At 36.2% G+C, this 26,811-nt stretch overlaps 2 protein-coding genes, 1 long non-coding RNA gene and 1 pseudogene across 13 annotated transcripts in view; 2 read left to right on the forward strand and 2 right to left on the reverse strand.

Annotated features, from left to right (window-relative positions):
• Nucleotides 1-960: 960 nt before the first annotated feature.
• LOC143303717 (uncharacterized) lies at nt 961-1,724 on the reverse strand. Its single transcript, XR_013060299.1, has 3 exons — nt 1,572-1,724; nt 1,381-1,477; nt 961-1,310 (listed from the first exon to the last, which is right to left on the reverse strand). It is a non-coding gene; the product is annotated as an uncharacterized LOC143303717 (long non-coding RNA).
• LOC117163094 (large ribosomal subunit protein uL23-like) lies at nt 1,471-5,910 on the forward strand (annotated as a pseudogene). Its single transcript, XR_013060298.1, has 5 exons — nt 1,471-1,504; nt 1,893-2,165; nt 2,245-2,372; nt 2,511-2,678; nt 4,850-5,910. The product of XR_013060298.1 is annotated as a large ribosomal subunit protein uL23-like (transcript).
• A 1,555-nt stretch (nt 5,911-7,465) lies between these two features.
• On the reverse strand, nt 7,466-13,797 carry LOC117163106 (sodium/hydrogen exchanger 9B1). Its single transcript, XM_033345121.2, has 7 exons — nt 13,022-13,797; nt 12,218-12,393; nt 11,842-11,963; nt 11,613-11,774; nt 9,809-9,955; nt 9,253-9,354; nt 7,466-8,701 (listed from the first exon to the last, which is right to left on the reverse strand). The coding sequence occupies exons 1-7, from the start codon at nt 13,615-13,617 to the stop codon at nt 8,438-8,440; spliced, it is 1,569 nt and encodes a 522-aa protein (XP_033201012.1). The 5' UTR covers nt 13,618-13,797; the 3' UTR covers nt 7,466-8,437.
• Nucleotides 13,798-20,083: 6,286 nt separating this feature from the next.
• Nucleotides 20,084-26,811, forward strand: part of LOC117163126 (uncharacterized) — a 64,186-nt gene continuing 57,458 nt past the window's right edge. For 5 of the 10 annotated variants that reach the window (XM_076625260.1, XM_076625262.1, XM_033345164.2 and 2 more), the window contains exons 1-2: nt 22,301-22,318; nt 22,436-22,495. In XM_076625260.1, coding sequence (XP_076481375.1) covers nt 22,316-22,318; nt 22,436-22,495 — 63 coding nt within the window. In that variant the 5' untranslated portion in view covers nt 22,301-22,315. Of the gene's footprint in view, nt 20,519-21,831; nt 21,902-22,300; nt 22,319-22,435; nt 22,496-26,811 lie in introns of those variants that run through there. The other 5 variants (XM_033345167.2, XM_076625264.1, XM_033345168.2 and 2 more) reach the window with 3 other exon arrangements.

Here is a 26,811-nt window from a genome sequence, read left to right on the forward strand (position 1 = left end):
CTCCCGACGCGACAATCAACGGCTGTGGTGGAGCACTTGCAATGCTAATGACGTTGGTCTTAGGTCCGGTAACGAATTCACAGTCAACGGGATGAGAGATATACTTGCTCTAACTCAAACGTGTACTACTCACGGATCGTAAGGCGCTAGTCCCTTCGTCGATGAGATCTCCAGAAAGAATGAATTTTCGTTCCAATGATGCCACAGAGGAAAACTATCATGGGGTGTGTCTAAGGACACGAGGTCATCGGATTCGTCAATTGGTCAATTTGGGACAAAGGTTGCCTGTCCGTTTGGAAAATCTTAATTACCAGAAAAACGCAGGTTTTACTGTCAAGTACCTCTATGGGTATTTCTTTTAATGAGGGTCATACTATAACTCCGCACCTTTGTTAGGCGAAGCGCCCGTCCCGTTGACCGCGGCTACGTTCGGCGACGGATGGTCGCCTTGAGCCCAAGTTTTATTATCGCAGTTAGCAAACAGGTACAATTGGGTAGAATGACGACAAATTGTTTAATTATAACTGTAAACTTTAATTACAAGTTTATGGGGTTTTCCGAGGTTCCAGAGGGAAGGCTCCGGTGTCCTTTCATCTCCGACATATACTTATACATTTCAGATCAAATATATCAAAATTAAGCGAGGGGAACGGTATGATTATTAAGATCGTTAAATTTATTTTTTCATGATGTACAAGAATATAAAAAAAAAACTATATGATTTCATTTGAAAAAATGACGATGACCTTGAAAAAACCTTTGCAATAACATTTGCAATAATATGATCCTTGAAATAATGTAGCTTTATTGTGAAAAGTTTCTCATATAACAATGTAGAATTTAGGATTTCCTATATTTAGGTTGCGTGCAGCTGTAGCAAAGATTGTAATTAGTAACAATATGTATGTATTTGCAATGTGCGATAAGATGTGGCCATCATAAAATTAATAGAGATGTATGTTTTTTTTTTATTATTCATTTATTTAAATTTTACAATTTGTCCAGTAGGACATTTGGTAAAATATTATAGCGGTATACTAATATAACATGTGGGTGGCTACCCCCAGCGGGGTACCATCATCGTGTTTGTTAGGTTATGTCCTTTGTGAGATCTGTTGGGTGTTTCCTTTTTATTCTTCTTTTTATGCTTGATGTGTTGATCGTTTCCGCTGCCAGCCGGTTTGGGTGCGTTGCTATTCTTTCTCTGTACCTTCTTGCACTAGAGATGTATGTGTACATATTTGATTAACGTATTTTGTAAAGAAATTTCGATCTTTTTACAGTTCCCCCAAACAGGTGTAAAATTACATCTGAATAAATTTAATTCATTGAAAAAGCAAGATTATATTAACGTAACTCTTTAATATCACTAGATATTACCAAATATTACAATGAGTTAACCGCTTGCATAAAGTCACTGATCCTTCACATCGTCTGTTTTGGGTTAAGATTCTCCCTCTATTTAGTATAATGGCTCCTAAACCGAAGCGCACGGACAAGTTAGGTATATTAAAAAATTATTAATAACTCGTAAAATTTTAGTTGAAAAATTTGAAAAATGTTTTTCAAACCTGTAAAGCATGACTAATATAAATTTATAAAATTAGTGATGTAAGAAGTTTAATTCAACACACGTTCAGTTTTAACCTTAACCATGTGGTTTGTTGCCCGTTTTATCTCTGTTAAAAAAACTATCGATATGAATATGGTTATATTACTTTCCTACATCTCGAAAGATTACTTGGCAAGATCATTTTTGATCAAGGTTTTGTATATGCTTTGTATAAATTAGAAATTATGCATAATTAAGAACTTGGTGTTACAAATATTTTGCTAATATAAAATCTAGATAGTATGTATAATATTTTGATCATTTATTATGTTTTTTTCAGCCAGTAAACCGGCTGATAATAAGATAGAAAAGAAAATTGATAATGGGTAGAAGTCAATTAATGCAGCATCTAGATTTAAGTCACAAAGCCAGCTGTGAAAACATCCACCACTGCAAAGAAAGCAGCAGCTGCTAAATCAACAAGTGCTATGAACTTTGCCTGCAGTGAAACCTATACTTGCAAAATTTAAGAAAATGTTCAATCTGTGAAAAGATACAGGAAGGTGGAAAATCAGCTGTGCCACTTCAGAAGGCATTTAAAGTCCAGAAAACAGTCAATATACATAATTTTAACAAAAAAATTTTGGTTCACACATATAATATGATTTATCTGAATCTGCATTTATTTACAGATATTGAAAGGTGTTCATGGATCAAGAGCAAGGAAAGTAAGGGCATCTGTATATTTCTATTGGCCAAAAACATTTAAGCCACCAAGAAACTCCAAATATGCGAGAAAATCTGTCCCAAATAGAAACCAGTAAGCATTAAATATTGGTGTTATTTTTATGTATCTACTTATTTATATAAATTTAATTTTTCATATTCTATAATATACATTAATCATATAAAATTAATTGTAGGTAAAAAATATCCAAAATGATTATATTTATTTCAGTTTGGATGCATTTAATACCATAAAATTTCCACTGACCACTGAAGCTGCCATGAAAAAGATTGAAGACAACAACACATAAGTTTTTATTGCACATACTCCTGTGAATAAATATCATATTAAAGCTTCCATTAAGAAACTGTACTACGTTAATGTGGCTAAAGTTAATACTTTAACCTTTTGGCTGCGGAGCGCTCAGAAACGAATTGCACTCTGGGCAGCCAGTGTGACAGTGGGAGATAGGCCGCGCTAGTGGCATGATGTGCGAGTTGTTCTTAACATGAAGCGCGGAGCCGATTTTGCTGGGCTTTTCCTTGAGGCAAACGATAATATTAATAATAATAATAATTTTAATAATCTTTAATAATCTTTTTTCGTATGATATAGTTCAAAACAGGGTTCAATGCATAATCCAACGTTACAGTCTTTACATTGGAATCGTGTTTCGGCTCGCATTTTGTGTTTGCTACAAACCACACATTTCCGCCGACCGTTCTGCCGTGTTCCTGTTGGATTGGTGTATTTTGATGGAAAGTGTCTTGAAACCAGTCGTAAGAGGTTATCTTTGGATGCAGTTTGGCCTCCAGACTTATTGCTACATATATTTTCATTTGGATATTTTAGTAGAATTTCTTGAATCAGGCATAAATAAAACTTCGCAAATGTTATATTCTTTTTGGACGTAATTTTATAGAGTATGTAAGTATTATAGATCGAAAGGTCAAGCATGTGGAAAAAGAATTTCTTATACCATTTCAGAGTTTTCTCAACGATATTAATGGAATTTAGAATCATATCAGTTTTATCAACTGCTCCCATAATGCGATTATAGTCTACTATGACACTTGGTTTCAGTATTGGTGCTCCCGTTTTAACATCTCTTTTCTTTGTTCCTACATACTCAGCAGAATGACAGCTTGATAATACCAGTACTTCTCTTTTGTCCATCCATTTTAGTGCTAACAGTTTATCCGTAGACTGAAACGCAACTTCGCCTTTACATAATTTATTAGATATATTAGGCATTCCACGTCTGGTTTTCCTTACTGTTCCAAATGCATTTGTCTTATTTTGGTATAGTAGGGAAAATAAAGCTGGGCTTGAGTACCAGCTATCGGTGATCAAAACATGACCTTTATTCAGATACGGTTCCATCAGCGTCATGACAATATTCCCTGATTTGCCAATTTCTGCTAAATGATTATTGTTAGTTATATTTTTACGTGCTTCACAATAGACAATAAAATCTTCAATATATCCGGTATGACAGTCATAAACAACAAACGACTTAATCTCAAATTTTCTTCGTTTTAAAGGAATAAAATGCTTGGAAAAACATCGCCCTTTGAAAAGCAGCAAACTTTCGTCGATACATAAATGCTGATATGGGTAAAATGATCGTGAAAAGGAATTTCGCAGTCTATCAATGATGCTCCGTATCTTTATTAGCGCATCTTGATTTGTTGTCTCACTGTTATCGTGAAAGTACAGCATTTGTAAGAGAGATATATATCTTTCTTTTTTCATGATTCTTGGAAAATGTTCTGTTCGTAGCAATTCGTCGGTTGACCAATATTCATCTATTGATAATTTCCTTACTCTTGAGATTAACATCGACAGAGCAAAAAATCGATACATTTCGCTTACTGTTGTATTTTTCCATGCAATCAATCGTGAGCACTTACTGTGTGAAGTTTTCGTGGTATAATAATTGTTAGTTTTTTCCACAATATGTTTAAGCATATTTTTGGAAAAGAAAAGTTGAAAGATTTCTAATATTGACGATTTATCATCAATATTTGCTTTAATTCCGGGTAGATTTTCATCAAAATTAAAAACTTTTGGAATCAAATTTTGTGCATTCCAAAGAAATTGACGTGGATTAATTTCGGAATTGGATTCCGAGCTACTTGACAGTAGGCGTCTTTTGTGATATGTATTTTTATTTTTACCTGTGTATCCAATTTCTCCAAAAATTTCAGAATTGTCAGAATCTGATGACAGTTCCATATCATCGCAGGCCATATTCATCAATTTGTCTATGATGGAGGCACAATTTATGGATATTATATTTGATTTTTGTGAAAAAAACTCTGAATAAGATACGTATGCTGCCAGTGTGTCGGAAGAAAACGATTGAATGTGCATTATTGGGAAGTTGTTGATAATAAATGAACGCAGCGCCTAAAGGCGCTGTTCGCTCGGAGAAGACGTCTCTGGCTAAGCACCTATAGGCGCTGTTCGCTTACAGGCAGCGACTATGGCTAAGCGTCTATAGGCGCTATTCACTCAGAGGCAGTAACTATGGCTAAACGCTTATAAGCGCTCTTCGCAGGCAAAGGGTTAATTAGGCCAGATGGTAAAAAGAAAGCATATATACGCTTAACTCGTGATTATGATGCAGTTAATGTTGCTAATAAGGTTGGAATAATATAAATATATCTATATGTGATTGATATGGAAGGAGAAGTGTATATAGATGTATTTATATGTCGGAGAAGGGTCAGGAATAAGGTTGTGGGCGCTCGATGAATCTTCATTGGAATCGGCCATCGTCGTGTTATAACGAAGGTACAGTCTGTTAATACGAGTATGGATACTACCGACTCGAAAATCAACCGCGGCGGTTGGACACTCGCGATACTAGTGATGTTGGTCTTAGGTTCAATAACGAATCCGCGGTCAACGGGATGATGTACGTGCTCACAAAAATCTAAGTCGGACTCTTTGCGAAAACGTGGTATATCCACCGAGCGTACAGACACTAAGTAACTCGCTAATACGACCTCACGAGAGAATGATTCTCCGTCGCGATGATGCTGCAGAGGAAAACTATGATGGGGTGTGTCTGAGGACACGAGATCATCGGATTCGTCGAGGATACCCTTCGTTCAGAAGGTGAGGGAATTCAGAGGGCGTTGCTGCTAATTGGTCAATCTCCATATCGGTGGTTAGAAAAAGATGCTAGCCGCCCTCGAGGGAAAGTTGCTAGTGGGAGACGCCGTTCGTTGAAAAATAGGTCTCTCCTATCTTCCCGTAGCTGGGACAAAGACTGTTTGTTTGAAGGACTTTAGTCAACTAAATTCTAAGATTTATGACGGGCCCTCAGGCTAGCTGAACATGTACTCCGGAGACGCATCGACATCTGGCAATCATCTTGCTCGAAGAATAGGGTCTGCGTGTGGCGAGCCACGGGACAGAAACCGTTGGAATGTTTACTGTCGCGTGCCGCCACAAATATTTCTTTTAAGGAGAGCTATAGAATTACTCGATACCTTTGTTAGACAAAGCGTTCATCCCGTGACCGCGGCTATGTTCGGCGACTGGCTGTCGCCTCGAGCCCAAGCTCATTATCACAACTCGCGAACAATTACAATCGGATTGAATAACTACAATTGTTTAATTACAGCTATAGTAGACTCTAGATTACAATGTTGCGGGATTATCCAAAATTCCAAAGGCTCCGGTGTTCTTTCATCTCCGACATATATGTAATTGATATGGACAGAAAAGTGTATCTGTGCAATAAAGCATGTTGATATAAAAAATCTTGTTACTGTATTTCTTTAGAAATTTTATTCAGTAAATTCCTTTTATTGATTAAATGACGAAGGTAAGGCATTTCTGAAATTTCAAACTTTAAGTTCTTTTCAGATAAAATAAATGTTTACAAAATCAAGAAATTAGTATTTTTCATCGACTATATAATACTTAGTTACTATCACTATTTCACCGCTAGATAATTATGTACAATGTTTGTATGCCCATCACAGGCCTACATATATACATACATATGTACATGCATTGTTCATCAATTGACCAGATTTTCAACAGTAAAAAAACACGATTAAGTTCTCTTTTTGTTTCTCTGTCGAAAATACTAAATAAGCATTTAGGAAAGCAGCATACATTTGTGATTAGCTTATGCATTTATGATTTAACTGACTTTATCAGTTAAGGGTACACAAATGTACATAATATGCAAACATGTACAAAATATCGACAGTAAAGTATTCGTCCTATTTTGTGGTTGAAATGAAGAAATTAGTTTCTATTTAAGTTTCATTTATTTAGTTATACTCAAAAAAATGCGCATTTCCATAAACATCAGCGATCAACTTATTGTTTTAACACGAAGAATGAATTGCACATCATAGTTTAGGTTAGGTTTTCTGTGTTGAATAACATCAGAATAGTAACTTCCTGATCTAGAAATCTCTTTATGGGCTGAAATTAAAACGATACTACTTATTTACTATACTTCAACACGAAGAACAAGTCAATATGAAGTTCCGGAATTTTATTATACATATACCTATAATATATGTATACTTAAATTAAATGGTACTTGTAGTAGTCATGTGAGCAAACTATGCGCAGAATTAGGAAAAATTTGTATCGTAAATGAGCGCCAAATGTTTATAAATCATATATCATTTGAGAGCCAGGAATATTAAAAGAATAATTCGTGGCTGAGAAGGGAATCTTAATGGTGCAACGGAAGTGCCAGGCGACCGGAAGATTAGTTTGCTCAGTCTGCCGCGAATCTTCGCTGGTAGTGGATGTATTTTTGATGGCTCTGTGAAAATTAAGGTATTTTCAAATGTATTTTAATTAATGCAGCTTCGTGTACTTAATGTTTTGCAATAAATATTTATTGAAAATGTTTAGTCTCACTAATTATTACTTCTATGTTGTATGTTTTTTATTCGGATAGTTATAAGATAATAAATTTATATCTTAATTACCTATTACTTCTTATTTGAGATCTTTCAGAATATGTATTTGATATTATTTCTACGTACTTTAACATAATAAAATAGTAGTTTTAAATTAATTTTACTAACAATTATACTTTTAATGATTTAAGTATTTAGGTAGTTGTATGATAGTATTGTATGTATTATTAATTAGTTAGCTAAGAATTTGAAATTTGTTAAAGTATTATTGATCATTATTATTACATATTTTATATTATAACATTATAAGATAGTAGTCCAACTATTGTTTAATTTATTAACTAACTAACAATTTACGATTATAGTTGAAGTATTGGATATCATTATTATGTATTTCTATAGTGTTTGAAGGTAATTTTGATTCAACTCTAAATACTAACAATTTATTTTAATTGATTATCGAGTAGCTGTTCCATCGTTGTTATTTAATGATTTGCATTCAATTAAATACAATTATCTGCGATATGTTACTTTTTTAAATCAGAAATTATTTGAAAGTTTAATTAAATACTAAAAATAAATTGATATCTTTGTATTGATTACAGCAGAATACCGTTGCAAATGTAACAACAATCTCTTGACAAACGATTGTATATTATATAATGGAATTATTTATTGTAAATTGTTCCATAAAATATACTCGGAAAAAGCTTAAATAAATCAAACCACAATAGCAGAAATAATTAAGAACACATGAGTTCGAGTGATAGAAAAATCGAATAGAAAAATTTGGAAAAAAAGTAAACTCCAATTCCTCAGCGCCTTTCTACTCTTTAGTTTTCTTAAAGAAAGAATTTATAATTATTAAGAATTTATAATCACCAATTTATAACGATACAATTATAAAATTTGATAAAATAAAATGTTTATTTTACTAAAATCGACTGAATAATAATGAAAAGAATAACAAATTTACAGCAGACCATCCTCCTATACAAGTACAAAGGAGAAGATGGTAAATTAAAAAGGATAACATCAAATGGAGGTGATGCGTTTGCCTGTGAAAACTGTAGCGCGTGGTAAACTCAATAAACTGGGTAAACTCGTTGTCTGCGGTAAGCGCCGATGATTTCCCACGAAGATGATATCAAGAGCACTCGGTTAGTCGATCGGTTAGTCGTCGAGCTTGAGAACGTCTAAGCGAGAGCGATCGATCGGTTCTAGTATGCAGAAGATGAGGACTTCAGAGCATCAGGGGTTCTGTTGATGGATCTGTTCTGACATGGGTAGAAAGGAGAGGATTCGCAAATAGCTCAACTCGCGATCTCTTTGACGTTGCTCGGCGGTAGTTTGAACAAGGAGAATTGGCCCCGTATAGCTAATCAAACTGGCTCCGATCGGCGATAGACATAAAATGGTAACCACGGATACTTTCACGATGTCCATAGCCATTTGGAGTTCCTCAGATTCCTCTCCGTTCCGCAAGTGTTCGTACGCCATCGGTCCCAAAGCTGCCTTAAAATTCAAGGAATCGATGAATCTCGCTTTCGCGCAATCCAGATTACACACACCTAACCTCGAAGTATAAGCGAAGTCAAGGAGATTCTATATGTATATGTATATATATAATACTTTTTTATTTCGTAAGGCTACCTGCTTGTAACTATTGAATCGTTGTCTCTTATTGTTTGGAAAATCGATCATTGGTTTATTAATTCGATTATTAGTTTAATTCACTGATTATTTGTGAATTCAATGTTATTTGGCTAATCTAAAAAATATCCGATATGTTTAAATGTTTAAAATAGGGACACACCTCATCGATTTCGATGACCTTGAAATATGTTGCCAAAGTCAATTCTAACAATAAGAGAGTAAGTAGCTTTTTCCTGCGCTATAATCGCTGCTGCCAATAATAATAATAATATTACGAAATATATAAACTAAATATTATAGACATATAAACAGAAACTGTTTTAACGGCTCTAACTAAAGTTATAACGAAAGAACTAGCACAGCCAGGGCTGCATAATTTTCTCTTACTACATGTATTCTTCATGGCATACCTGTATGGTACCCTTCGGTAACCAACAAACCACTACGAACAATCGTTCTTTCCACGTCAATGGAGTACGCCAGGTCGCCAAATAGGTGGCGCAACTTCTTCCCTGTGTTCGTCGTGTATAACGAAGGAGACGTATATAACAAAGAAAGAAACGAGTTGAGATTAATTTGCAATTTTTGGTAATACATATACAGTGATTCTCGAAAATATTTCAACATTTATCGTAGAAAACTTTCATGTATGTATACAGGATATTTTTCAGTATTGACGATATAACAGAGAAGGGGAGTGATTCTACATGAAAACAACAAATCGAAAATGTCAGATAAATTGTTTCCATTAGAGGTTTTGTTTTTGAGAAAACCGACTTTGGAAATTCCTTTGGCGTATGTGAATTTGGCTAGCTATCGACTACTAGGTATGAGTAAACAATCGACAGGTGATTGATTATTCTATGAACACGCAAAGATGTGTAAAAAAACGTGGAATAAAATTTTTGCATTCAAGGTCTCATTTTCAAGAAAATAAAGTTTTAGCATATTTAATTAAAAATTTACCATCAATCCGATTAGAATACATGATATATAGAGCCCGAATCTGGATACAGACCAATTCACGAATTCAATGTCAGCACCAATGACTCCGACCAAAATCGGTTGAACCAGCTGCCAAAGTGTATGCGTCACTCGTCGAAAGGACGTCGTCTAAATTCATACGAACGTGTTTTCAGTCACAAAGTCTACGTCCATATTTACTAATTTTTATTTATAACCAATATGATTAAAAGTTACAGTATAAGAATTAGTAGATTAGTTTAACTGATTTTAATTACGAATAACTGTTATAGATCATCAAAATGTTTTCAGTTATCGATAACCGTTATCGATGAAAAATTTTCCTTTGGTTACCGATAACTCATTATAGATAAGAGAATTGTTTGCCTATAATTATTATGTACGAGAGAAATGTTGTTATTATCGTCGATAACCATTATTCGTGACAGAATTCTTTTTTGCTTATTGATAAACATTTTTCACGACGGAATTTTTGACAGTACATTTTCTTTTGTTACCAATAACTACTACAGGTTAATACCTTCTTATAGAGAGTGTCGAAATAGATCTATTAATCTATATAAATATATCTAAAAGAAATTTCATCTACCATATAAATAGTACAACTTTCTTGACCTTTAGAGTTTTTCCACACGACTATTAATAAAATATATTTAGATGTTCCGATTTAAATGTCTCTGCCCTTGTATAACAAACGAATAGAAGTGACTTTCGTCTAAGTCTAGATAGTACTGATCATTATTAGAGTAATGTTAAAATCAAAATTAACGATGACTGAAAATAACCAAAGAAAAATTTCATCACCAAGAATGGTTATTGGTAACCAGAAATGTTCGACCGTTTCACGGGGAGCATCTCCGTTCACAGTATAACGCGTTAAAGAGAGCCTTAAATTGTCGTCTTGATGCGATAATCGACGTCACAAATCAGTCGATCCCCTATTTTGGTTAAGATAATAGGGCTGGTTTGAATGATAGTAACACTGAGTTAACAGTTTAAATATAACTTCTATTTCCAACAACTTTTGAAGAATATAAGTGTCTGCGAATGGTGCGTGCGAGAGACGTCGAAGTGTTTTCAGCGATGTGTCTTCTGATCGAAGAGTTAATAGCAAGTGATTTTCTTTGACAGTGATGTCTAGAAGGAAAATTAGTGATGGGTGCTGACCGCCCCCCACCAACGCCGCTCGCGGTAGGAATGGCCTTCGAACATCGTACATGAGAAAACTCGCTTATCCCATGTTTTACCGTAATGAGCAATAGCCCCACGGAACGTTTCGACTTGAAGGACGTATTGTGGCAGTTAAGAGTCTCTACAGTAAAGGAAAAAATGCGAAATCGTATGATGGCAATTAACGGTTCCTTGGGATTATTGCGAGTCCGAGCAAGTTTGTTTACACAGCTGCCGATCATCTTGTGCGAAGGATGGACGAGAACATGTAGTTGGATCGCAGGACGTAACAAGAAAAAAGTTCTGTCATCGATGATGGTTATCGGTAACAAAAAACATTTTGATCCTTTATCACGTTTATTTGTAACCAGAATGTTTAAAAATCGTCTTTTCTTAATCATTTAGTTTTTTGAAGAGTTTGGTCGAGGATTTAGCGATCACTGTCTTCTGTTTAAATGAAAATTACTTTTTTGTTAATGACATTTCTCACAAAAATTTCAAGAATAACTACAATTTTTGGTTCGTGCATGTTTCATCGAAGAAACTAAATACTTATCTTACTCTACTTATGATCTATGAGGAGACGAGTGTAATGAAAAAAAGACGGAACACTTACGTCAAAAGAAACGGTCAAAATTCTCCAACCAACCATGCTGACGAACGACATGACTAAACTGGCGAGGTATCCTCCACCAGAGATGGTCATTTTAGCAGTTGCTGTTGTGCACATCAAAGAGCCAAGCACCAAGCAGATTATTCGATACCAGTTGGCGTTTTTCTAATTCGTTGAACGCCGATAGAGGAAACAGGGAGAGGGCAAGGAAAGTGGAAGAAAGGATACTCACGTGGCTACGATGAGGGATAAATACGAAGCAGATACCCAGAAAAGTTCCTGCCATAATGCCCAATATCGAATCGCGAATACCGATGGATAATATGTAATACCACCATTTGCTTCTATCCTCGTCTGAAAAACAATTATAATTATCGATCATTTATTGCAGACGAAAATTCGCCTAAATAACAGATGTGAATGTTACCATTAATGAAGATGGTGATCAAAAGACGCGAAAAATGTATGTACGTAAAGAAGAAGAGAATTTCATTGCGTATATCGAGTTAATGATTGTTATTATCATACATAATTGAATATATGGATCCTTTATAGTCTAACGTTTCTTCGAATGTTACAAAGATAATTCTTAAATTATACGATCGTACCGTTGGCGAAGACGAATGAGTAGCAAATCGTGAACAGGGAGATAACATGCACGACGTCGATACAGGCAGCAGTGGAAAGAATCGTAGCGAGTCCATGGTCTTCGCCATAACCATGCTCAGCCAAAGCCAGGATAGAGTTCATGATTAACACTGGCGACATACAGCCGAGTATTGTTCTTTGCACCAATATAAGTTGATAATAAAAACGAAAAATAGTCAGTAATCTAAAAGTAAACGAGCGCGAAGAGGAAAAAAGGGCATATTCCTAGCAGAACCGTATTTGATAGAATATAACATACTTTGTAATATTGTATTTCAATTAAGAGGGATTTTCTGCAATGAGAATGCAGTCCCACTTTACAGTAATTTGTGTAAACCAATAAAAAAACCAACTCAAAATCATTTTGCATATCCGAGCATGCTATAAATTCATAGTGAACTAATTTAATTTGGGACAAGATTTTGTTTAATTACTCTGTTGTGACATGCATATACAATTCTTACTATGCGCACATCACTATACATTGACACTGACATCGATCGTGTTCATCAATATTTGTATGTATTAATAAACTTTTGCGCTTTTGATGAATATAAGCATCAGAAAATTGATGCTATATGTGCGAGTCTTTATTATATACATAACAAATTAACACACACGGTTAATTGTTCATTTTCTGTTTAATAGAAATAGGGTATGAAAATTAACGATGTATAAATATATTGTATTTTGTAAAACATGGCTTTGCCAGGTATCTGCCAAAAAAGAAAAAGATATTGTCTTGTTTTAGATTGGTCACTCACCCAGCCATAAAAGACCAGTCCCAGTGATACGACAGAATGTATCTGCAGCATATCGAGAGAACGAGAACTTCGATCGAGGAAGGAACGATGGCCAGCATCATTATGAATATAGTATGTTTTCCCAGACTGGTAGTTGACAGCTGAAGTCCAGCGCGTATCATGATAAAGGTTAGGCAAAATGTTCTGATCTTAGAGGTTGTCACTGCACCGAGTTCCTCGTGAATATTGTAAAGTCCAGAATTGCGAACTATTATACCGGCGACTAGCATGCCGAACACCGGTGGAATCCTTAAGTAAGGAATTGATGACAAGCACCAGCCGAGCCAGGCTGAGAATAACGCGAGAATGTATAAACCAAAACCGTCGTTTGTCGGTAACATCGTGTCGCCCAATATAAAATATAAAACCGCCCAACCCATCCACATTATAAACACGATAGTCATTAAATGGAATAATTTTGCCCAGGTGATAAATTTGTATCCGAAACACTGTGAAATAGGCTTCGTTACGATTGCGTTGCGTATCAGAGGAGGAAATATGGTTATTCGATGACAAAACGTGATATCCTCATATTCGTCTTGTAGCTCGTTATCCATTTTTTACAATCTTCGTTTCTATTTTCTTCAAATTTTAGTCCTTTAATTTACTGATATTATCGTAATCTTTCTAGCTTCGGTCGATCGAATCCTGATTCAGTCGATTAATATAGGAACTGATTATTCTTTCCACGTATAGTAATCGTGACACTGTGACATCGAGGTTAAGCTTTTCTTCGATTGTTTTCTTCCGCTTTGAACGGTACTGATCGATACTTGCTTGCATCGAGTGTCGATAACCATAGTCGATTTGTGCTTTCTAAGTTATTATTAGTATCAATACAGTTTACTTACATTAATATTCGGATACAGCGCTATCTCTGTATTTGTTAGAAAAAAGTGATTTGATTTTGATCGATTGTGTGCTGGTTTTTATTGGTTTACCTAAATTACCGGAAAATGGTCTCTTGTTGTAGAATGATAAAAAATAGTTTAAAACCTTTAATATATTATTTGTAAATTCACTAATATTTGTAGTCAGTAAACTATTGTATAGGAAAACTCTGCCAATCAAAAAGTCGACTCGCAATGAAATTCGATCGGTTTTCACGGAAAATGGTAGTTGCATCAGCGCTTCCTTTTTTCGTCGGTTTAGTTCGGCAAGAAGAACGCGTTCTCTTGGCTTTTCTTGCAAAATCTTCCTCGGCTTCTGTTGGTCGGTCCCACTTGGCCTCCCTCCTCTTTCCTTTTGTCCCACTTACCTCGACCTGAGTTCGCGCCTGAGTTGCGACACAAGTTCCATCTTCCTTTTCTTCCCTTTGCCTTCCAAAATATACCGCCAACTGTGCAATCGTCACGTCTGAAATTTTTCCTTAAAAGCTCGTACAGCAAACACATTCAATGATGTACGTAACTGTGTGTCAAATTATTTATTATTTTAACTTATCGCGTGTGGACGCTGAAACTTTCCTCATCACTCACTACGACAAAAGCAAACACAATATCCATCAAAACTAAACTAACAAACATGTTATAAATTCGTAATAACTATAATTCATAGTAATAAAATTCCTAGTAATACAATTTTTAAATGTTGAAACTACCTCCTTATTGTTGCATTAATAAGAATTAATTTGTAATTGTTACAGATTACAACGCATATTTTTTAAAGAAGCCGCAAGAAACAGCTTTTCGTTGACATCGCACAGCTCTGAAAGAATAACTTATGTAAGGGTAATTTTATTTATCCAAAAATGTATTCAATTAATTACAGTTGCTCGCGAAAGTATTCATGTAGAACGTTTATAGAAGCCTTCTATAAATATGAAATATGTATCTTGCAATTTGTACATACATACATTTTTTCACATTGCTTTTTAAATTTTACCAATATAGTCACGTTAGTCGATTCGTATTAAAGCGCCAATGACATTTCAAAACTTTTCATACAACGTGCACAATATATTCATAAAAATTCTTTATTAGATGTTCAAATACTTTCATGAGCCACCGTTTATATTTCAACACTCGAAATGTATAAACTTTAGCTCCCCGATGATTTTATGATCTAGCTATACGTATAGTTTCCAGCTATAATACGGTAGAACGAACGGAACGAACCCCCCATTTCCTCGCTTCTACTACTTCCTTTCCCTGTCTTTCGTCCGCAGTTATACGTATCAAAGCGGCTTTAATTATCGTTTGGATAATTTTTAATACGATTTCGGCGAAAAGTCGCGAGTCATTCGAGCATGTATTTTCCCCAGGTCTTTGACCCGAGCTAACCACTTAAATCACCGGTATTGGATTTGTGTCTGGCTGGGAAAATAGCACTCTTGGAAAATGAATATCTATTTTGGTTGTTGAAACGACGCAGTCGTTCGTACCAATAGGTAGTCGGACGTCAAGTGGATTTCAGGTTATTGAACCTGCTCATTGATCCTTTTCCGTACACCGACGCGCGTTTGCCATCGAGTTACCGCGAGCAGCGCCTACCACCAACACCTTTAACCCCGGATGCGATTTCGCCGACATCGGCATGGCACCAGCACGGCACACCTCGTCTCTCACCCTTTCCATACTTTATCCCTTCTTTCGATCTTCCACCAATTCGACTCGCATGAAAATTTAACCAAACGCGGCAAACATTCCACCTACCAACGATCGATAACACTTAACGATCGATGATTATCGACGGCCAAGAATTCCGAGCTTCTTGGCTTCCATATTTGTTCCTACAATACCACATATCTGCTGAATCGTCAACTCTTGATACGCACGTGTGCACACAGTTCTCTGTATATCAATGCTATGTATATTCTTTATCATAGGTGTTAGGGCATTTGGAAAAAGTTAAGTAAATTTGGGTAATGGAAAAATGGAAATATTTTTTTATTTTCCTTATTTACATATCTATTTATATTGTATCGAGGCTTAGGACTGTAAAACTTTTTATTTATATGTAGAAAGATCAATTTTCATTTCTTCCATCTATATTTGCCGATATTGGCCGTCGTATAAGCCTATCTTTCTTCTGAGAACACTTTTGTTAAAAAATGCCACTTACAGTCTTTGTCGTATCATTCTATAGTCTACAATCCCATGTAAAATTGGCAGCAATGTTAGGATAGGTATTAAATATATAAACCGATGGTAAACGTAACAGAAAGGAAAGAGAAATTTGTGTACGTTATTCCTGGACGATTTACATATACACATATATCAGCTAGCTAGTTCTCGACAAACTGTCGCAATGCGCCGCGCCACTCGATTCACCGTGTATTCGCATTGCGAGACGGCCATCAAATAATGACCGAGCGCAAACATCGACACGCTAATGGTAAACTATTTTATACGATCATCTACTTTTCGTTAATTATACATTCATCGTCGTTGTGTGATTCCACGTTTTTGTCAATCCTTTTTTTCCTCCGATTTTTGTGAGGAAGATCGACGGTCGTGATAATTATTCTTAAGACAAAGTCTTAAGCTGCACCTTCACTGAAGCAATAACAAGCAACTTTTTGTTGCCTGCCGTTGCTGCATGTTCCAAACACGTATCTACCCAACAAGTCAACATTGCAGAAACATTGCGTCCACACCGACATTGCCGAAGTTGATATTTATTCCTAGCAATAAAAACACATTGAAGTGCCATGTATTGCCATGATTTTTTCATTTCTATTAGATTTTTATTTTATTTTATTTTTCTTTGCTTTCGTTCGCTCCAAACGGAAATAGGCAATAAGCTGCAACTTTTGTCACTGGATAGAGTTACTACATAGAAATGTGAAGAAAAATGAAGGAACATTAAATAACAATCAGGACAACATTTTCAGGAAACGTGAAATATCAACAGGAAGTTCCTCGTTGTTGCTTCAGTAAGGACGTAGCTTCACGATCTCGTGGAACATACATGGGACGCTTGCTAGTCTTCGTATCGCTTTACATATCGCGTCTCTCGCGTTCCGTGTTCGTCCATTTGCTCGTCCATCCCTTGCTGTACATCAGTGTGCGTCGTCGCGCGTCTGTTTGTCCGTTCGTCTCTATCCCATCCCTCTCTTCCTTTGTCTGTCCGTTAACGAAAGATCCTCTTTGTGCGCTTCAACTAGTTACCGGTACAACGTGCTTCGGTGAACATTGTTTCTCATTTTGCTAACGACATACCTATGCTTCCCTGACATTTTACGTCCGCGAAGATTCGATCTCTGCGCCTCTGTGTTCTCAAACATGCAGAGAAGAGAGAGAGAGAGAGAACGAGAGAGAAAGATAAACCGATTCGTCTTTGTTTCGAACGATCTGAACTCGCCTTGAAAAAGTTTGCAACTTTTTCGAACCGATCCTCGCCAACGTTTCGCCGTCGGTGTTCGTTCGCTAATGCTTTTCCACTCGTCGACTACGTCTCAACGACGACGAGCATTCGCTTAGTTTATTAGCGACGATTTTAATCTCTCTACAAAAGAGAGGATAACGAGGAGGGAATAGAGCAGAAACCAAAGAAAGAGACCAAGTTAGAAAGCAGAGAACCATGCGAAAGAGGCTTTTCTTCTTTTGATGCTCCTACTTAGCGTACACGGGTCCGTGTTTCGTGTCGTACGCGTGGAAAGAGTACCCTCGAAACTGGCCGTAACGACCGGTAACCCCATCCTAAACGAAGCCTTAAAGAGGGAAGGGCAGGGTAACCGTGTAACAAGAGGCTGTGCAAAGGGGTTGAAGAGTCGCGAAACCATGGAGGGGAAGCACGAACGACGTCTACGGGCACGGCGTGACGTGGCTGTATTGTAACTCAAGACTTTTCTTGCACTCGTCTTTCTCTTATCCGTCGCGCTCCGCTCCTCTCTACATTTGCGCATAAAACTGTTTTCTACGTCTCGTTTTGCCTCCTTGTCCTCTCTCCCTTTCTTTCAACCTTTGCTCCTTCTCCTTTACCTTTAGCTCATCTCCTTTACCTCATTCTCATTGCGACGTTTTCTCACGCCTCTCTTCGCTAAAAACATGGTTTCTCTTCTTTATAGTTAGTTTCTCTATCCCTCTCTCGTTGTCCTCTTATCCCAGATTAAGCGCACACTACAAGCACAGTAAAATCGTTCCGAAGTGTTTCACCCATGTTCGGGTTTCATTTTATCGAGTCACCTATTCGTGCAATCTTCTCGGGGAAATTTCCTTTCCTAATTCCATTGCAGTGAAGATTCCAGCACCGAGACGAGTTAAAGGCAATGTTTAAGTTGCGCGCCCCTGGTCTAGACTATGCGGGAACATACACAGGGAAAATTTTGTTGACGTATCAAAGTTGCAGTCACGTATGAGTCCTTGAAGAAGAGGAACTAAAGAAGGGAGGAAAGTAGGGACAGGGCGACAGGGGATGAACCCTGCACGAAACCAGACAGTTGAGTTATGGCGATTAGAATTCTCTGCATGGATCATTTCGAGCTTATTGAGACGTGCATCTTCGGTGCAGGGTGTAGTAACTACTTACGTACTTAATGTATGCAAATCGCGCGATTTCACATTTCGTGAACATATGTTGTATAGAAAAAACATATTCAGCCGAAACTCGATTATACGGAACACGTTTGGACCGCTGTGCAAGCGTAGGCAGATGGAGGAAACGTTGGACTATGTCCAACCGGATGATAGTCTAGGTTTGATTAACTGCTCGACTATCAACTGTATCCGTCGTTTTCATATAATACAGATTTATGTGCTATCAGAAATTTATATATCGTGAATTATATATATATATATATATATATATATATATATATATATATATATATATATATGTATATTTATATATCGTGGGTGAAAATTCTTATTGTTAGCGTAGTTTATACTTTCTAAGCAACGGTAATGTTCATTAGCAATCGGTGTTAACGTTTTCGATTGAACTTTACCTTTAATCTAAAGTAAGTACTTGCGTTGATATTGGTATAATCAAGTAAATGCAAGTTTGGTATAAACGTGCTTAGCTATACCTCAACTAGCTTCTTTTGGAGATAAAATTCATGTGAATTCATAATTTTATAATCTGTCTTTCCTAATCTTTGTAGATACATATATACTCCCTTCATAAGTATTAGGACACTTAGGGAAACTGAGATAAAGCTCAGAAATTATTTGGATATCATTAAAAACTTGAAGATTATTACTATTCGGTTTGAAACATTAGATGAAGATAAACAGAAGCTCCGGATTTTATCTGAATAAAATATTCTCGTATATGTACACGATGACAATAAAAATCTCGTTATTGTAACGGATAAAATTAAATTTCTCTCATTTACATCTTCCACGTCTATTATCATTGCTAGTTCAATTGCCAATCGCAGTGTTCACGTATATATTAATTCTTTTATTATATTTCGTGTTATTTGATTCCAAATTCCCAATCAAATTTTGATTGAATTTCTCTGCATGCTGCATTCACTGTCTTCAACGTTTTTCAATGAAATTTGGAGACTATGATGACCAACATACGATTGTTAATTCATAATGCCTTTTGTAACTCCTACAAATAATGTTTGCAAATTCTTGAATGTTCACTTTATATGAATGCAAAGTTTTGATTGACCAATCATTTCCTTGAATTAGCTATCGCATCTTAGATGTTCCAATATTTACCAACGTGTATATTAATTATGATATATGTATTTCTATGTAATATATTGTGCTTTCAGATCGGTTTCAAATTTGATCAATACAATCATGACAGCCGTGTTCCATTACAGTGTTAAATAAATTTCAAAGTGCTGCATGTGACGCATATATATATAACACAAGATTATCATAATACCAAAGAAAAGAAGGTGACGACAAAACGAAAAGGTGACGCTTCTTTCATAACACACTGTAATAAGAATAAAAGAGTAAAAAGAGAACGATTCGAATTGAGCGTCACTGCAACTTCGATGAACGACGTCGGGAGTCGAGAGAGGCAGCGCCTCTCTTCGGGTCGCTACATACTCGGTTTAGCGTTCGGGCGTATTCGGTTTTCCCTGGTCTGGCACCAAGTTGCCAATGAGTGCCGCGAGTCGCGACGTAGCATGTAGCTTCGCGTTGCCAGTCACCGACGGAGCTTGATCGTCTACGTGCCTCTCGAAAGCAGCGAGTTTACAGTTCTGTGATCGAAAGAACAGTTTCTTCCAATCACAACTTGTATTATCTTGGACACACTCTGCGTATTGATCCGAGAATGATATTCTAACAGATGTGTCATGTAAATTTTGCCTACGTTTCCAGTAGCAACATCAAATATGTCTAAAATTGCTCCGAAAACTATATCGATCCGACGTTCGGGTGAAGTGAATACGAACGTGTAGCGTGTAGCTGTGTAGAGTTGTGTAGCGTCGTCGCGTCATTCCGCGCCACTCGCCGATTTGTTTTGACATGTGTGTGTTCTGCCATATTGGATTAACACGTCGTATTTTAAGAGCTAAATAGGCGCGAGTTTCGCGCTAAGAAGGTATGTTTATTCACTCTTTCGATGCGCATTGTCGTTCGTGTAAAGCCTTGTCAATATAAACGACCGTGTTTTCACGACACGTCTAATTGAACAAAAACGTTGCCCAGGATAAACCTGGGTTATTGTTTCGACTTAATATAATTCCACGGTGATACCTCTCTTGGTGTCGATTATTGTGTATATGTCAGAAAATTTATATCGCGAGGTCGAAAAATGGCCGTCGCGTCCTTTCCATTTCATTTGTGCGGACCAACTATATGTATATACGGGAAATATTGGAAAAGAAATGGGAACTAGAATTATAAGTTATATGTTTATTAATGAAACTACACCTGTTTATATACAATATGTATATATATACATATGTGTACACATATACAGTGTTTATATAGTGTACACATTCACAGTGTGTATCTGTTTCGAAGCAGAAACAATCCATCTATCAATATAATTACAGAATGTTAATTCGTGGTCAGCTTCAAGAACATATTTACTAATAATTTCGAGTTTGCATGGACAACTGGAATGAAGACATGTTCTTTAATTAATATACTTGCGTATTCTGTCTGAAGTCGAGGAAAAATTGATCAGCCACTTTCGCGGTTCTCCGATCGATCGAGGTTCGCATAGTCGTCGCGAATCTCCTTCTCGACGAAATGACGCCAACGATATTTACTTTCGTTTGCCTTTCTAAGGTTTGAGGCTTGGCTAATTCGTACATCGATTTGTCATGTGTTGAGACAGATTTGATAGGATCAAAAACGGTAAGCGTTACCAGATTAGATAGTCAATGATAGGGTAGGAGTTCTTCTTTTAATAGCTGTCATCATTGTGATTGCGTTGTTCGCTGTCATCGATGGGTGCGATTCTTTCAGCGTATGTAGTAGCTTACTTACGTAATCCAACTGTTAGTACGTTGGGCCGCTTGCTCATGGTGATTCATCTTTTGTATCGTCTGAGATTTTTGCGATTTTCTTTATTCCTTTCAAGTTCACGCTGCATTGGCACTATGAATGAAATGGCTCGTTGTAACACACATCGTGTAATACACATATGTTAGGATTTCGGATACGCCACGAAATTCACTGCAACGCAATATTTCATAGACACTCATAGACATAGGGACGAGATGATACAATCAAAGAGTGAGGAGCAAGGAGGATTGTTTAAAGTGGCATTACCGCGTGCCTCTCCTGCGAAAAAAAGAACACGCAAACATTGAACGTGACCTGGTTTACCTAGGCTATTCTTAGGTATAGCCATTCGTTTGAAACTCTGTGTGCATATGTGTGCGTGCGCGCGCGCACGTATAAACGAATCGCAGAGAATAAAAAATAATATCAGCTGTTTCTGCATTTTCCAGTTTTTGATACAAGATCGTTGGTAATTATAGTGTTGTTAATTCGCCGTTGATTAAAAACTCGCGTTTAGTCTTGCGTTTAATCTTACATTTAATCTACACTTTGCGTCTCGACATCGAATACTCGAAGAACTCGTACATGAAACGAGTTTCTTCTTAATTAGTCAATTACTAACGGGAAAATGTCAGTACATCTTGTAAGATTAAATAATTCCGGTTGATTTGTCTTGAAAATTAAACTAGTTTTTGTTTCGACAAGATAGTCGATTGAGGTTAGGGAAAATTTCTTTGATGTTTCGTGATTCATGACGAAGAACGGTATATAGAAATGATTCTACGTCATTGATTTACCTTGAAATTTAAACGAATGCCTTTGTTTTTCACGACATAGTCGATTGAGGTTAGGAAGAATATTCATTGATCTCTCGCAACGAAGAATGGTATAAAGAGATGATTCATATATTGAAATTAATCGCTGACGGAATACTACGTTCACTTTTCTTTAACGAAATCATGTTCGAACAAGGTTTAACCGTAGTATTTCATTTACGTTCCAGAGCAATACGTTTTCGGGACAACGATGGATCGTGCAACGAGAATCGCGTGGATCATTTAAGGTACGAAATCGATATCATAGGAAGAAGTTAAAGTTAGCGGCAGAGCTAGTCACCGCTGGACCAGGCTAACTTCCGTTTGCTCGCACGCACATTTTTGTATACTAGGTGTATCATTAGGTTATTAGATCACCTGGCAACCAATTGAATACAGCGTTGTCTAAGAGCGTTATGCTTGTCATAATGTATTTTAAGTAGAAAATTATGGATAAATTGAACTGCAGTGTTTTTATTCTTTATAACTGTCGTAGTTATATATAATAGGATATTACGATGCGATTAAATGAATTTTTAAAAGTCAGCATGTTATTTAATGCTAGCTTCAGATTATTTAATTTTTGCATTATAGACTAAGTCAAAAATATTCTTTAAAAATAACAGAAAAGCTTAGAACGCTAATGCAATAATAAATCTATATAGTAACATATATAGTAAAGAATAAAATAAATAGTATTCTTACATCTTTTAGTAGGTAATTTAATCCTTTCGTTTAATTGCGTTCTTTGAATCATTTCCGGTCCAATCGTGTCTTTCTATTCTTATCAAAGAAAATTATGACAGAATCATCTTTAATATCCATAGTGTCTAGCTTGAATTTTACGTTGAAAATTTTCTTAAAACATTGAAAGTTGCTTTGCTTCTGGCTTACTCGAACGAAAGTGAGGTTAGAAAAAAAGAATTAAGGTTAAGTTTATAGTTGGCTGAATTTATAGAAAGGCTATAACGAGCGCTGCTTCTGATTATTAATTCATCATTAATTTGTACACCTTGTGTTAATCGAAATGCCGATAGTATACATCGACGAAAGTATCCAAATATTTATAAACGGTAGCGTTGTGTGTCACAGATCACAGGACGAAAATTTCAAACATGAGATATTATTAGAATTAGCTTCCTCTTGTTGAAAGTTTGTTGCTCGTGCTTCCACTTCCTCTATTTCGTTTTATATTTCGAATACAACCTGCTGATATAGAATTCAATTTTAGTTCAATTCCTCAACTATAAATACGATACGTTTCGCTTATTATTCGACATTCGTAAACTTAAAATTCGGACAACGAACATGGACCGAATTTTTGTCAGGATAATTATCCAAATTAGCGATTGTCAACTATGGGCTTACGGACACTGATGAAATACTAGAAGTACTTGATACTAGTTGGATGCTGCTTGTGTGATATGCACTGCAAAAATTTACTGCGTATGTTTAAATTCTTACATGCGAAACATATTTTTTGGTATTACTGAAATTTAAATCATACTTTACTTGTACTCACTCACGTCAACATTTTTTAATGTTCTAGATTCTAGCTTATCAAAAAGAATCGTAAAAGATTCTGGAATTTATTAGTCTACTACACTATAAATTCAGTTTTTAAGTGAAACGTTTGAAAGGTTTCCTGGAAAAAATAAACGTTTTGCTTCGTAGAAATTCACAAGTGATTGATCCACGAAGAAATTCATTTTGATCTTAATCTTACATATGTATGAAAAGCACGACGTTGGAGACTCCCAACATACATATGTCATAGATCGTTAAATAATCCTTAAAAAATTCTCTAGCTTTAGTGTTACTTCCGTTCGAGCATCATCGAAATGGAATTGGCAGAATGCGTTGCTAGCTTGTCAACAATTCCTTAACGATGCATACTCGCGAGATACCTACGATAAAATTTCAAGATCTTTTGCATGTTACATACATAAAAAGTTTTTACAAGTATTCAAATACTTTCGATATATATATCGAATATACATGGAGACGTATACACGCAGAGTTTATTCATCAAATGTACAAACATCTGTGCAATATATACATATATATATATATATGTCTGTCAAAGTAATACGTGCCGATGGAAACGCTGTCTGTTTTGGTGCACCACAAACAAACGTCATAGATACACGCATCGAATCACGGTTCGAGCGTGCAGTCTGCAGGAATCTTCGGTACCCGCAGCGATAAACAAGCCAGGATACATGGAATCGAGTTCTGCTTACATTTAAATAAACCCGAGTGTGTATTTCCGCAGGCTAGCGTGTTAAGTTGACAAAAACGTAGGAATTGAGGGAAAGTTAATCTCATTTCATGTCCTAAAATGTTTCGAACGATTGCAAAAATTGCCGCTTCAACGATTTCTTCGATCGTATCGTTATTTGTTCGACGGAGAAACGGATCATAATGACACAAGATGGCCGGAGAAGAAAACAGTAACAGCCTCGTTTAGATTAGTCAAGTTGCTGCAGTTCGGATAACTTTGTTCTTCGATTCTCTTCAGCAATTCGAAAATCGATTTCACCAAGGTCCATAAAAGTTTTGCAGAGTAGTATTCGTTTAAAAATTTCGAGCTAGGTTTTCAATGGGATTGAAATATGGCCGACTCTGCGCGGACTACTCCGACGAGGAAAATTTTCGCATCGAAATTCAAGCAATTGAAGCGATTAAAACATTGTAAATCTTTTGTCTTTGCCAAAATGCGGGGAAGATAGAAATATAAAAATTCGAGAATCTCGATAGCATTCAACGTACAACGTGGCGCTGATCGACAAAACAGTGAAACGCGGATGTAACGCCCCCCCCCCCTCTTTCTTCTATATAGATGTACAACATACATATACACCAACTTGGATGTAATAGAATATACAAGATGTGGGAACGCTGTGTCCTGCATTTCACACAGTCCCCCACCCTTTTATTCTATCCTCAAACGAAGTTACCATTTTTCGACAAACATTTTAGTTTATGGAAATGAGAACCTTCCTGGAAATGTTAATCACCACGGGTTCATTTGTATTATAGATTGTTCTTCGGTTGTAGATTTTCTATCTCTGTTGAATCTTACGTCAGTGACGATTTTAGCGTGCATGGATAATCATCGAAGAGCTACAACTAGGCAATAAAAAAGATAATACGAGCTTGGGCGGTACATTCCCACTCTGCATGCGATGAAGCAAGGTATGGGCGTAGACCAGCTGATTTTGCAAATTTCCATACGAATTTCCAAAACCACGATCTTTTGTTCGACTCTTTTGTCAGGTATATATAGGTAGTGATGGTGGAGAACGGTTATGACACAGATTTCTTAGAACAGTTATGAAACTTCATTCTGGATAACTCTTGCAAGGAATCGAAGTTTCTGTTTTCAACGGAATAGTATTTAAGTTTCAATTCATTAGGTGTGCCTATGAAGATATGAGTTTGCACAAACATAAACACGCACAGTGTCTACCGATGAATTTAAATACACACTAAATATGTGATGCTACAGAGGTTTGGTCTTGAATAAGCAAACATGTTGTATATGTATACAATGACGTGATAAACTTGAATTTGTCCGATGATCCCTACTGTTTTTTGCCTGGAGGATTAACTCTGCTCCTTTCGTTGCCAGAGTTTGCCTTCGTACTTTCTCTATCGGTGCCTCTTACATAACGTTACGCTTCACCTATCTCACCGGTGCGGTGAGAGAATTAGCTGTAGCCTAAGCCATAAATAGAGAGCAGAATCTCGTTTGCAACGAACTTTGTAGAAAGTGATGGAATCGAATATTTTTTCCCACTCTACGTTGCTTTATCATTAAGCTGTGCACGTTTATACGAATTCAAATTTTTCTCATCATAGCTTACAAAAAAGTGGAACCTAAGCAGCAATTTGTTTTATTATAGTATAGCAAATGTAATGAAATATATAGAAATGTAAGGAAATACGTGGTGAAAAGGAGAACAGACATAAGACAAAGAAAGAATTACGCAAAGAAATCAGCTGTGATACGAGAGCAAGAGACAGTGTCAAAAATAGATATACAGGGTGGTTGGTAACTGGTGGTACAAGCGAAAAGGGGGTGATTCTACGCGAAAAAGAAGTCGAAAATATAGAATAAAAAATTTTTTTTTTTTATTTTTCCATCGAGACAACGATCTACAGTGAGATCCGTTATAACGAGACGTGACAAAGTGCACGCGTACCGAGCGAAAATTCAAAGTCGATTTTCTCGAAAACAAAGCCTCGAACGAAAAATTGTTATTCTATATTTTCGACTTCTTTTTTCGCGTAGAATCACCCCCCTTCCGCTTGTATCGCCAGTTACCAACCACCCTGTATATATGTATGTATTTAGTAACAAGAAACAGGCAGATTCAGTTGTACTTTGTATCTTAATTCTCAGAATTGTGTATGCATATTTACTACTATATACATAGGTTATTTCTTTTTAGCTCTAACAATACTAATTTCATACTAGGTTTTAAGTTTACATGTGTGTTTGATACATTTATGCTAACGAGTAGAGAAACGTAGAGGAATAAGAATGTAAAAATCAAAA

This window comes from Bombus vancouverensis, chromosome 16 (genome assembly GCF_051014615.1).
Source record: "Bombus vancouverensis nearcticus chromosome 16, iyBomVanc1_principal, whole genome shotgun sequence".
Taxonomy (NCBI): Eukaryota; Metazoa; Arthropoda; class Insecta; order Hymenoptera; family Apidae; genus Bombus; species Bombus vancouverensis.